The 13409-nt window shown below is 43.1% G+C and overlaps 1 protein-coding gene across 2 annotated transcripts in view; it reads right to left on the reverse strand.

The window, feature by feature from the left end:
* Positions 1–414: 414 nt before the first annotated feature.
* Positions 415–13409, reverse strand: part of LOC119171377 (neural cell adhesion molecule 2-like) — a 265702-nt gene continuing 252707 nt past the window's right edge. Inside the window, exons 15-20 of one of the 2 annotated variants that reach the window (XM_075892101.1) lie at positions 4355–4480; positions 3401–3428; positions 1965–2062; positions 1531–1655; positions 1040–1249; positions 415–667 (exon numbers count right to left, since the gene is read on the reverse strand). In XM_075892101.1, coding sequence (XP_075748216.1) covers positions 617–667; positions 1040–1249; positions 1531–1655; positions 1965–2062; positions 3401–3428; positions 4355–4480 — 638 coding nt within the window. In that variant the 3' untranslated portion in view covers positions 415–616. Of the gene's footprint in view, positions 668–1039; positions 1250–1530; positions 1656–1964; positions 2063–3058; positions 3268–3400; positions 3429–4354; positions 4481–13409 lie in introns of those variants that run through there. The other variant, XM_075892102.1, reaches the window with a different exon arrangement.

Genomic DNA, 13409 nt, shown 5'->3' on the forward strand with positions numbered 1-13409 from the left:
TTCTCGAACGTTGCGGCCACACTCACACGCGGCAACTACGCCTTGTTCCACGCAACGTGGCCCCAGAAGCGGCTGATGGTTCTTCCGCCATGTTTCGTAGCTGAAGCTGCCTGAGGAAGGCGGTGTTTTCGTACCGCGGTCCTTCGTCGCCGAAGGAGTTGCGACGCTCCTGCTCCAGTGGTTGCTGTTGCTGGTGCTGCGATAATCCTCCGCGAGGCAAAGTGGCCCCGAGCCACGTCTGTCGGTGGTGACGTAGCGTTTGCTGCTCTTGCGAGGAGCCACGTACCCCGACGGTGGGCTGACCCGCACTCCAGGACATGTAGGAGTCCGTGGAAGACGCACTGTCCCGGCGTCGGCACATTCCGAGTTCGAAGCTTTCGGACGTGGCAGCGGGGCAGCGTCTCTGTTGGCTGGAAAAGGCACTGGCGGTGGTCTCATGGAGCTGGTGGCGACGTCTTGAGACGGCGGCAGCGGCGATCACAGAGGGTTCCTCGTCGTCTTCTTCCGGGCACTCGGTGGTCGAGGCGGCTTCGTTCGGACAAAAAGGTGGTCCAGGTCGCTCCTCCACCTGATCCCCGTCTTCGTAAGGGGCCTGCCCGAACGTGGTCTCCGCCTGTCAGACGGGCGTCGATATGGTGCGCCGCTCCCTCTCCGGAGTATCCCTCCTCTGCCATAACGAAAGAGAGAAGGTATAAGTTGAGGCACGAAATCACCGACAAAATCTCTAGATAAGTGTTCAACGTGCCGAAATGGCTCGCTGAAAAATTGGAATAACATTGTACAACGGGAAGAAAAAGTTGTGAGCACGAAATCTCTCTGGAACCAACGTCTCAACAAGCGTCCTCAAATATTTCAAGAATATATCCATGTAGAAGACAAAATCACCTGTAGCAAAGTTGGCTCCAGTGACACTCCATGTTCACAAATCTTTGTGTTCTTCAAGCTTCCATCGTTCTTTGAACTACTTCTGTCTTTCCTTTTTTTTTTAGAGTTTGTAAGTTCATATCAAGCAGGGTAAAATGGCGCGGAGATTGCGTACCTGTGGACTCCGGCGCATTAATGTGGCCGTGTGCAAGGAAGCTTTGGAGGAGGCGATCATTCGGTCCACCTCATCAGGATCTGGCATGCTGCCTTGGGGCCGGAACGTGCCCCCACTACGCTGCCGCTCCCCGGGACTGCTGTCCAGGTCACCACGAACTCCACTGCCCGGATAGTGCCGCTCGCGGTACATCATGTCGTCACGGAATTGCTAAAGAGTCGTTAGATATATGAAAAGAATGGGAGAATACCATGTCATTCGTAAAGCGAAAGTTTTGTATACAAATAGAAAAATCCCAAATAGATAACAGTCGTTTTCCTCAGGCTAGTGAGTGCAGTGTTCAAAGGAGTGAATCTTTAACTATCTACATTGAGGGCGAGAAGTATATGGGAAATGCGAAGAATGAGAGAAGGTCGAACGACAAATGGCAGCAAATGACATTCACTGGGCAAAAAAAAAAAAAAAAGAGAGGACTACTCCGGAACACACACCTGAGGCGGCATCTGGACTTTGACATTTGGCAACGTGCCGTACATCATGCCGCCTTTGGAAATGCTCCCATCCTGGCGTATCCTACCATTGGATCCATTCAACTGGCGGAAGACCCACTCTGGATCTGCGATAAAAAACGAGTAAAAAAAATTTGTCCACAAAGACTTTAGAGGACCGAATATTCTCATTCTAGGAGAAAAGAACATCACTCATACTACAATGGCCAAATTCGCAGATATATGTTATACATGATATGTTATATACACATGCAGTACTTAATGTCAACTCATTTGGAATAAATATTGAAATATCTCCAATAATTTTCATAGTACCTAATGTAATTGCACAAATGACAACCATTTCAAATTAAGGGTGGTCTCTGTTCTGTACAGTGAAAAGCATTAGAACTAATTACAATATTTTTTTAATCTACCTTCCAAATCTGTCTTCGGCGGTATGATATCCGGGTCCTTGATGTCACCTTCACTTGTGTCCTCAACGACGACACCCTTTCGCAAAAGGGTCTGAGACCTGCGAAACAAAGGCGCCAAACCAAAACGAACGAGAAACAAAACGCAAAAGGTGGAGGAAAAAGACAGACAAAATGATATTAGTTCATGTACAGTACACAATCCTCCTCGCGTCTGAAACAACAAGGACTCGATTCACAAAATATTTTCGGTCTCAGTGTTAATTTGCAATGGTCGGTTACCTTCGATTATGGTACGTTCGGCATCACGGTCGGTTAAAATTTTCTCTTTCGAAGAGCACTGACGCAAGAACATTTTGTGAATATCAGCCCATACGTATGTGGGGGCGGAGGATGTATGAATGCGATTCATAGTCAAGTTACAGATATGCTTCCATCTCTAAAAGTTGGAGGGCGAATTGTGTCAAGATCAAGTGGGGGAACAACATCAGCCCTTCCCTCACTTGTCCTTGTCACTATAAGCGGTTAAAAATTTATTGATGCATATGCAGCAACTAGCTGTTGTGTTTTACCTTAGTTTACACTTTTTTATTTAAAACAACACTTTCCAGAAAGCTTACTGATACACAAAGCTCATATAGGTAAGTTAGACTCTGGAAATAAAGCAAGCAAAAGTCACTGGAAAAATAAATGAGTCATTGTTTTTGTGTTACCTGGATACCATTTCTTTTTACCAAGATGAACAGAAGGACCAGCGTGTGACTTATATTCAAGTGTCCTCAACGATAATGCCCCCTTAAGTTGGATTAAAAAGACATCATATACGTTGTCATCCTCTTTATTAAAACACACGTGTCACCACTCGTTTCTTGAAAAGGCAAATAAATACATTTATGACACACTTCTTTCATTCGAGCATATTCATTACAGTTCACTGACATCACTTTTTAAGCAACTCGTTATACACGATCGAGTGCTCTGGTGACTGTCCACTTGTCGCAGTACGCTGCGTTGTCTGCGTAAGTTCTCAGGCATCGCGAGGACATAGCCTGATCAGGCCCACGCGTACTGTCTCGGACTGCGTATGCTGAACCGGCTGTCCAACGAGCTGTGAATACCAGTGGCACCGCACCGATTGCGAAAAGATTAACACGATACGAAGTTAAGCAGTACCCTGTTCACCGTTCTTTATCGAATGCTTTGTCATCGTTCTCTCCACGGACGGCACTACGAGTACAGCTAGCTCGCTGCTCGGCCGTTTCGGCCCACGTTGTTCGAGACTGCACCAGGAGACGCCGCTGCGTTGCTGCGATAGAGACGTTTCGGACGATGCAGACGTGAGACGTCAGCACAAGATGGTATCAGTGATCGCTCAGCTTTAGCCGGCAGAAAATTTAGTTTTTCATGTTATTCGAGCAAGAAAAGACTTCGTTACTCACTTTTCAGCAGTGTTCAGCTCCCTGGAATCTGAAACAGATTTAGACGTGTCATGAGGCAAGTATAAGAAACTGGACGGCAAGACAGCTGCAGGAAAGAAACGCATAAGATAGCCAGTTTCTTGCCCGTGTCACTCTCAGGTAACGATGGAGCTACGCCTGCCGGGATTTCATAGTAAATGCGCTAAGTCTTTTTCTGAAACCTACTTCAAATGCAAAGCCTGAAAGCATCATACTAAATCAGTTCTCTTTAGATCTCCCTGTCATGCCGTAAGCATCTAGAGATACAGCTCAACAACCAACAAAGAGAGTGGACGAGAAATCAAAACTCAAAGAGACGACGCGTGTATTTTGGTGTTGCGATGAATCATCACCGTTCGATGTTACCGAAGAACATGGCTCAATTGAACAGGTTGTGTTTTAGTACTGAGCAACGGGCTCGTTCTCATTCATTGAGGCCCATACACAACTCAATCGATTCAGAGCCTGATAGTTTCTCTGTGCATAGGAATGAACGAATAAACATGACACTTTTAATAGGGTTTACAGCCACACATGCACAACTTTGTTGCGTTCTGAAATATAATCATGACAAAATCCGCAAAAATGCTACGTAAATAACCCACGTTCTTTGAACTTACAAGTATATGTCTAAATTTACGTTTTGCTCTCACTAATATGCTTTTTCTGCTTCTTCATTATCGCACAACGCTTAAAGAAGGAGTTCAACGAGCACTTTTATTTATGTAAATACTGTCTTGAAGGAATGGGTGTTTACTATTTCCACCATGCGTATATTTGACCAACATTTTATCAAAATATGCACTCAGGTGCATATTTTGACCTGCATTTTGTTTGTGGCAAAAACATTTGAAAAAGAATACACACATGCGTGTGCAAACGTACTGGCACACACCTCGTAAATACAAATATTTGCAGCTTTTGTGCTATTTTTACCTGCGTCATTGTCGTGGGAACGCATCCTCATGATGATAACGATGATTATCGCTACGAGAATCAGCGCAGCCACAGCGCCGATCAGAACGCCTAGAAGAGGGCTCATGGCGAGCTGTAGAGGGTCACCTGTAATGTAAAATTTTCCTGTTTACGGGAAAGTTGCAATAATAAAAAGTGCGAAAAAAAATTATTTTTGAAGTACCTATACTTATGGCTAACCAAAAAATAACGACAGAAATGTTTTGCGTGAAACAGTCTCCTTATGTATCAACGAACAAAAACTTTTATCATCTTACATTTAAAATAAGAAATATTTGCTAAGTTATCAACATAAATTTCAGCTGTGACAGGATATACAGCCCAGATGCTCGGTTTTGGAGCCAGAATCTAAAAAAAAAACAAAAGTGTGTACCTAATTGCAATTGAAACTATTTTTTTAGTTGCTGTTGTTTAAAAAATCAAATGTGCTAAGCCTCAAAATTATCAACCAACCTTATTTTGATGTCTATCACTTCAAGAAAGCGACGTCTTATACCCACAATACTGAATGTTAAGCTCTAACGCGTGCGTCAGATCAGACGAGATATCTAAAGGTGAGCAATGACACGAAAAAAGATTCCAGATCTCCATTCCAGATCTCCTAATTGCTTATTAGACCTCGTAAAATATACTGTGTAAAACAAGCTCATTAAGTACGTCGATTATGTGTCAACTATGTGGGAAAACGAGCCGATTACATAAACGCTTCCATCTCGCGCTTTTAATAGTGAACCACGAGCCTGCTGAAAGTGTAAGCATTATGGCTTGAAAGCGTAAGCATTATGACTTGTTTTTATTGTATTCTTTATTGAAGATTGAAGTTCAGTTCTGACCATATTTGCCATAGGTATTATTCTAGCAAGCAGGAACCGTTATCGTCTTTCACTTTGGCTCACAGCCAATGAGCAAGAATAAAATTATTCCCATGCACTACTCTAACTTCAAGACAGGTGCCATGGCCACTCATTTTATAGCGTGTGCAACCCGACTTCAGGTTGCCTACAAAGAACAAGTGATAATGTATGGTGATAAAATAATCCGAGGACAAAGAAGGTCTACATTAAGAAATTTTTTTAAAGACAACTGTCGTGAGTAACATTATAGTAGAAACAGAACATCACCTGTATAAATTATCACGCTGTTATACCAGAGAACAGCCAAGTTTCGCCTGAAGTCGGTTAGCACTAGCTAACGCAAGTCAACGGAAGTCGACGCAGGTCAACACAACCCAAAATAAGGAAAAATAAAGCGTAAATATTTCTAGAAGTAGCCAACACAAGTCAGAATTAGGTAAAATTAGTCAACATTTGGAATCCGTGGCTTTACACTACATAGTGAATGTTTGCAATAAGCAAAAATACAATGCGGTATGCCTCACATAAACTGTCAAGTTATCTCAAAGTCAATTATTGTCCTAGGGTGTGTTTCGTCTTTATTAGAGTGTAATATATCACTTCCTCGTACACTGTTTTAATTGCTTACAGTTCTTTTTCGATGTTGCTCAAGAAAATGACGTTATTTATGCTGATGCACGGAGTCCCACTGAAACCCCAGTTCTCTTCGAATACAACGCTTTTCATTAAAAAAACAGAAGGAGTGACGCCGAAAGAATTCATTGTCATTTGTGCAAGAATCAGGTGCCCCACCACCTAAAAATATAAACAAACACACACAAAAAAGATTAAAAAGCGCACTACGAGAACTCTCTTGCGTGTTTTCTTTTTTTTGCCAAAAGTGCTCTTCCATTTTTTTTTTTTTAGGTGAAGCAGTTCTGTCGTCAAAAGAAACGCCCCACGTAAAGCCCAAGATTAAAGCGCGACTTGATCGTGCGAGCAAGATAGCATATAGGATTACTGCGTCCCGTAGTGAAGAGAGCCCTTAACGACTGCTTTTGTCAGCACGCTAACCACACCAGGAGACTCCATGATGTACTTTTTTTTCCTTTACTTGAGTCTATCATACCAACGATCTTTTATTTTTGTTCAAGTGCAGCCTGTAATTACAAGCACAACTGTGCAAGCGAGACGCATGAGACAGCTAAAAAACAAAAAAAAACCTGACCTAACGTTCCGGAACAGCGTAGTTGGTTAGTGCGATGCTCCTGGTTCGTTTCGATCACCTTGGGGACCTTTATTTTGCACTTGAAGAATGATAGACGGGCGTTATTGCACTCTGATTCTTTCGAAATCTGGCCATCGCTACAGGGAAGGAACAAAAAAAAAGGGGGGGGGGTGCTTTTGCGTAACGATGCCACCCGTGTCGTCATGAGTTAAAGAGAAAGAGGAAAAGTAAATTGCAATTGCATTTTCTGAAGGTACTGGTGCAGTGATCTCTCTGAAGGTACTGGTGCATGGACAGACATGTTTTAGCACCCGTATATTTTTGTCTGTCCATTTTATACTTGATTGCATATTTTTTTAACTCGCTAACGGTGCTTCCGCGTGTACCGTTGAATTTCGTGTTAGTTCCTCTTAAGTTGTACAAGCGCATCACATCATAATGAAAATGACATTGATGTCAGCACGCGTCATTTTGTAAGGACATGTCTCAATGTTGAGCGTTCTAATTGTTTCTTAAAATGTAAAGCAATACCTAGCCTCTCAAACCTCTACACTTTTAAAGAGCTTGGAAAAGCCGTATTGCACCCCATATTCGCTGCGTACGTTCGTCAACTCGCATATTCGCAAATTCATATTTTATCTCAGTTCAGCTGTACAAAAAGCCCAATTGAGGACGTTGTGCTACTTACACATCCCACGTGCGTACGTTGTTAAAGCGAAGGAAACAGTGATATCCAAGTGAAATGCCACTACTTTGTTCCCTGCATAGTTTTCTTCCGTTCAGCGTCTCAGGCACCATGTCTCAGGGCATGTATAACCTGCCGTTTAGGTCTGTTTTATACGTAGCTCACCTGTAGACTCGTAGGACGCTGGATCGAATCTGGCAGCGGCGGCAGAATTTTCATGGAGGAAAAATGCCAGAGGCCCATTCGCACCTAAATATATGTGCGCATTAAAAGCCCGAGGTGATCGAAATTTCCGGAGAGCTCCGGCAAGGTATCCCTCAAATTTATATCATGGTTCTGGGACGTAGAACCCCCTCCAAATTATAATTGAATGGAATGCTTCTAAATCTGGGGAAAGTCTTGCTATCCCCTGCAAACGTGTCACAATACCGGCTGCTAGCAATTCGTGAAGTCCTGTTTCGAATAACTATTGCTAAAGCGGGACTTTGGCTAGTCGGTGGTGACAGCAATGCATATCACTAGTGGAACTAAATAACTGACCCAGAAAGTTGCACACTGGATGACCACTAGCAGTCGTCCTGCGCGCATCCTTCTTTGTGCATTTTTTTAGTTCCTCTAGTAATTTGTTTTCAAGGCGAACAACCATAGAGGGGACGTCCATATTATTGACTATGGCAGCGATTAACAGTTTTCAAGATTCACACCTGAAAAGCAGTCGAGCATGTAGATCCCCTCAAGTGTCACGGGCAACCGCAGTTCTTTTCTTCGAGCCCTACGCATACATAACGACTCGCCCGGGACGGGCTTATCGCCTCACTGGAAGCCTTCCGCCCCTGTGGCACGGCACCTTTGTCAAACACTATGCTGCCGTCTGGAGCACGTTGAACAAAGACGCCAGTGTGCCCTTCAGGCGCGTTACAAGCCTAGTCATGAGTTCCCTCCTTTCGTGAATTTCAAGGCGAGGCACAGCAGGTGCAAATGGGTCACTGACTGGTCTAGGAACCACTGGGGTGTGCGCAGCGTCACCTCGGACGATTTGAATTGCAGATGCGACTCAACCTCTCTGACGAGGATGGGGCGTGAACTAAGACGACCGCGAGCTTTCGAGCGAATGTCCGGTGTTCTCAATGCCCGGAGTTCTCGCTGGAGACCCTTGTCTGAACACGTCGTTGTGCTTGAGTCGCACAGGGTGTTAGAGAGGCGATATATAGCTATCCTTTGTTATGTTTGTGTGAACTTAAGGAGTAATAAGGCGCACATAAAGACACAAACCGCTCGGTAGTGGTAATTTTTTTCTTTTCATTCTTTTGAGAATATTAGGCACCACCGGCCACTTTGGGGACAAAACGATACGGTAATACGTCGCAACGTGCTTCGGGTTGCCATTTATGTAAACTGAAAGGGAAGACTGAAGAGGAGGAAACGGACAGACATGATTACAGTATCTGAATTTCTTTCTGAGGAAAAAAAAAGACTCGTAATCAACTATGCACCAAATATGCCAAAAGTATTTTCACATTCATGCAATGAAAACCACGCAAACATTAAAAAATGGGGAGGTCTCGATATGCTGTAAGCTATGGTTGAAAAGAACAGAGTGCTCTCAAAGGGTACTGATGTAAAAAAAAATTGAAACACCGATGACAAACTCAACTGCATTCTACCGCAAGACCTATGCAAACAAATATTTTATAAAAAATATACATGTCTGCACTTTAAGGCACTCTACAAAACAAAAAAGTGAATGGAATTATTTTTTCTGCTCCTTTTTTCTAAAGCCGTTTTGTAGTCACTAAGTCAAATAAAGATATCACAGAAAAAGCCAATACATTGCCAGACACTATAGGACAAATCACTTGAAGCAGGAAAAAACGAGAAAAATAACCGTTCAAAAACTCGCGACCTTTAACTTAAAATCAGCTAACGCAAATTGCTTGAAAGGAAATCCGTGCACCCATAACTCTCGTATTGCCCGGTTACACGAAGTTGGAGGATACCCGAAACAAAGCAAGGATGCGAACTGCCTTTATTTATATAGATACTGGTATCAAATAAGGCAGCGTTGCCGAAAACAAGCATAAGAATAGATCGCATAGTAGTTTTATGCCCGCTGTACTACGGAACCGAAAATCTGAATGTAAGCTTTATGTATACATGTATATAAATACCATTTCTATCACTGTGTGAAAAAATATAAAAAGTTAGTACATGTGGAAAACACAAAGCGTTATAACAAGAACAATATAATCTCAAAGAAGAGACGATATCATATTATTACTCAGAAAAAGGCAACAAATGCAAGTAACAAAAAAGCATTCAAGATGCACGCGTGTACAGGAATGACACTCGAGTCCAGATGTTAGCCTTTTCTGAACGAGTTTATGGAAACAAATACGATACAGCTTTATTAGAAAGAAGAGCTACATGAAAATCGTAAAAACATAAAGTCGCGAAATACCAAGAAAAATTAAAATGACCTTCTCTTCTTGCAAACCTAAGACATATGGCACAGAATACCAGCGGTCCGTGAGAAACCAGTGGAAGTGCTCCTTTCTATCCGCTCCATTGTTTTTGTTTCAGCAGCTCCTCGCGTCCATTGCCCGCGTTCCTAGATTACTTTTTTTTCCACCGTTCTTGCAATGTAGGGTGAAAAAAAGCTACGTAAGCATTCTCGAAGGAATCTTGACGTCTGAATTTTCTGCCTCAATTGGTCCGCGGAACACAGCATGGACACATTCCAACCAGGCGCCTTCAACTACCACAGAAGCTTCAATTTTCAGGCCTTCTTTTTTTTTTTTCGAAGCCTTAAGTATTAGGCCTTACGGGAATATTTCTACGTTGTTGATATCTGCAGTTCAGCCTGAGTTCTTCTACATTCAAGTCGACGAAAAGAATGAGCAATAAACGTTTTATCTTATTCTAAAGCACACACAATGCCAGAAATAACTCTACACGGTTCTTCCGTCGATAATGTAAAAAAAAGAATAGCAAACAAGGCAATTGCATAACGTTAAGAAAGACACAAGATCATGACGACATTCTTCGCATGCAAGCGTGAGGCTCCATCTCTGAACACAGGGAAGCAAGCTAGCGAGCGCTAGTTCAAGCGTCGAAGAATAAAGCAAAAAGCAAGGACAAAAAAAAACTATGCTATGCATGTCTCGGTCAAGTTTGGTAATACGCAGGTTCAATAGTAGAAAAGCAAGGTTAAAGAGATAATAAACAAAAAAAGTAGGATAAGACTTACCAGCTACATAGCAAGTACGAAACTTTGCAGCAAGGTATGCGGGTACAATGTTAACGAAGGTGAGGGATTTGCGTTTTTTTGTTTGTTCACGGAAAGAAAAGAGTTCTTGCACCCGTCCATTTCTCTATCTTTTGTTTGTTTGTTATTTCCCTTCAGAAAAGGGGTTAAGCAGCGGGTGAAAAACAAAAGGCCGTGCAAGTACGTGATCAGATGCGAGCAGGATTGAAGAAATAGTAAAATAGCTGAAATCAGACAATAAATCAAACACCCCATTCATTTTCATTTACAGTTCTGAGAGCTTTGCGCACGTCCCGACGCAAACGTGGTGTTTTTCTCTCAAATGTGGATGGTGAGTAGTCTCGTATTTACCTCATCTCTTTGTTCTGCTTTGGTTTTACTTTCATTGATCAAATTACTTTTTCTCTCCGACGCGTTTCGCATGTACAGCGGTGAGCACTGTTAGGGTGAACACGGCTCAGCTTGGCAACGCACTGCGGAGCGCCACTGCAGCCGCTGCGGCCGCGCATTGAATCAAAGTTGCGCAGGCGCACATGAGCGTGCCACTCTTGCTGTACTACAGACAAGCGAGACCAGCGTTTTGCTACTACTGAATGGCACACTCAAGCATTTTAGCCGACCACGCAAACGATCTTCGTGTGTGCGTGTGCGCATGCGTCAATATATATATATATATATATATATATATATATATATATATATATATATATATATATATATATATATATATATACCCCAAGGCGGAAATCATGAGAGCACCGCTGAGATGTAAGCAGATATATATATATATATATATATATATATATATATATATATATATATATATATATATATATATATATATATATATCTGCTTACATCTCAGCGGTGCTCTCATGATTCCCGCCTTGGGGTAGACCAAAGTTAGTATGGGAAGCTAAAATGGTTTGCCGAATACAACTCGCTGGTAATGAAGTGAATAATGTCACGATTCCGTATCGTACATCGTAAACACACTCGGAAAAACAGTAGCACATACCCGGGAGCGAGTATGTGCCACTGGTATGCGGGTATGCGGGTATGCGCCACAGCTGATTGACACTTCGTATATACCCCGGATCGGCGAGGACACGCGTGGGTATTTTCAACGCTTGATCGTTAAGAAAAAGCGGATATCGGCAGCGTTAACTGGACGAATGCAAAGAATAAATGCTATTGTCACAGCAGCAGTCGCACCCTAGCAATGTGCCTGGCAATCAAGTATTCTACCACAGAGTGACTCAACGCCAGGTTTCGGAAATACCTTTCAAATAGATCCTAATTAATTTTCATGAAACGTCCATTCTGGTTGCAGTGCTGACTTTCAAACTTGGTAAACATTACATACGTAGTCCTGCGATATGGTGGTCACGTCGGGTTATTATCAAATGTAGTCAGGTGTCATGCGCTTAAGTTTATTTATGTAGCAGTGTCCGGGGCTACGATCTTCGCTAGCAGCAGCGCTTTATATCAGCTTACCGCTTCTGGTGCTACTGGTATTCATGTTGCTGTTGCTATCGTTAGATAACTGTAAAGAACTGGTGATATAAAACATATGCTACTTTCTAGCGTATATCTGTGCGTGGATTTGTTCGTATCTTTAGCGCAACTTATAAGGTTTCGCTCAATAATAAGTTACAACAGTTAGCTTTTTTCGCATAACATTGATTCCCGAGATACGTGGGATGAACGAAGTTTTTTGTACAGGTGCAGTGCACTAAAAGCACCAGAATCTCCAAAGAAGCCGTGTTGAATAAATCGAGGTTACTGGAGTGAAACTTACTCGAGCTGGTTGCTTTTTAGGGGCGAAGCTCCTTATAACGGCACCCGTGCGTCCCCCGTAGTATGTAACAAGTACAACATTTTGACCTCCAAGGTGGTGCCGGTGAGAGACTTCTTCTGTGCGTTGTTGAACAATCAAAAATAGTGCTCAATGTACATGTCAATGGCTGCTAATGGGGAATGAGAGACAGGAGCATTCGGCTTTTAGTTAACGCGCAGGCTGCGATCACCATTAGCAGCCATTGGCATGTACATTGAGCACTATCTGACAAGAAAGGGTTGCTACGTTATACTCGCTGGGTGTAACCTCCTTAGTTTTAGAAAGGTTTAGCGAGCGTTGATCCGCACTGCTATGAATACAATGAACTTGTATATACCATGAATGAACTCGAGGTGGTTAAAAATGGGAAGTAGATACGAAGCGCAAGCCGTAAGAAAGTAAAAGCCGAATTCTCCGCCTCTCATTTCCCATTAGCAGCCATTGGCATGTACATTGAGCACTATCTGACTGAAAAAGTTTGCTACGTCATACTCGTTGCGCGTAACCTCCTTGGTTTACGAAAGGTCTAGCGAGCGTTCGGCCGCAGTGCCATGAATACAGTGAACTAGTATATACCATGAACTCGAGGTGGTTAAAGGTGGGAAGTGGACCCGAAGCGCAAGCCGTAAGAAAGTGTGCGTGTTCCACCTCTCGTTTAGTCCTTGGAATTTCCGCTGGATGGCGGTGCTTCTATATGGGGAATGTATGATGAAAAGATGCGAGATGGTGGTACTTAGAGTGTTGAATAGATGGACGAACGGACACATAGACAGATGCATGGATGGACGCCTGAACGGACGCAGGGGCGGCTGCATGGACGAACGCAGAGACGGACGCACGAACAGACGCACGCACGGACGGGATGATGGACGCATGGACGGTCACACTGACGGACGCATGGACGGACGGAAGCAAGAAAGAATGGACGGACGAATTCTTCGCCCCACTCTCCATCATTCACTTTGTGGATATGCTTCCACTTTTTTAGATAAGGCGAAGCAGATACTGGGTGATTAGAGCTAGCCCTATAAAGACGTGTTCCAGATCTACGACCTTGCGTCCTCATTTACTACCAGGCAAGGGCTTGACTACGAAAGCCTGAGCATACAATTAGGGCAACTGTATAACTAATCATGGGCTATTAGGGCACCTCGTTAATAATAGA

The sequence above is a fragment of the Rhipicephalus microplus genome, chromosome 4 (assembly GCF_043290135.1).
Source record: "Rhipicephalus microplus isolate Deutch F79 chromosome 4, USDA_Rmic, whole genome shotgun sequence".
Lineage (NCBI taxonomy): Eukaryota > Metazoa > Arthropoda > Arachnida > Ixodida > Ixodidae > Rhipicephalus > Rhipicephalus microplus.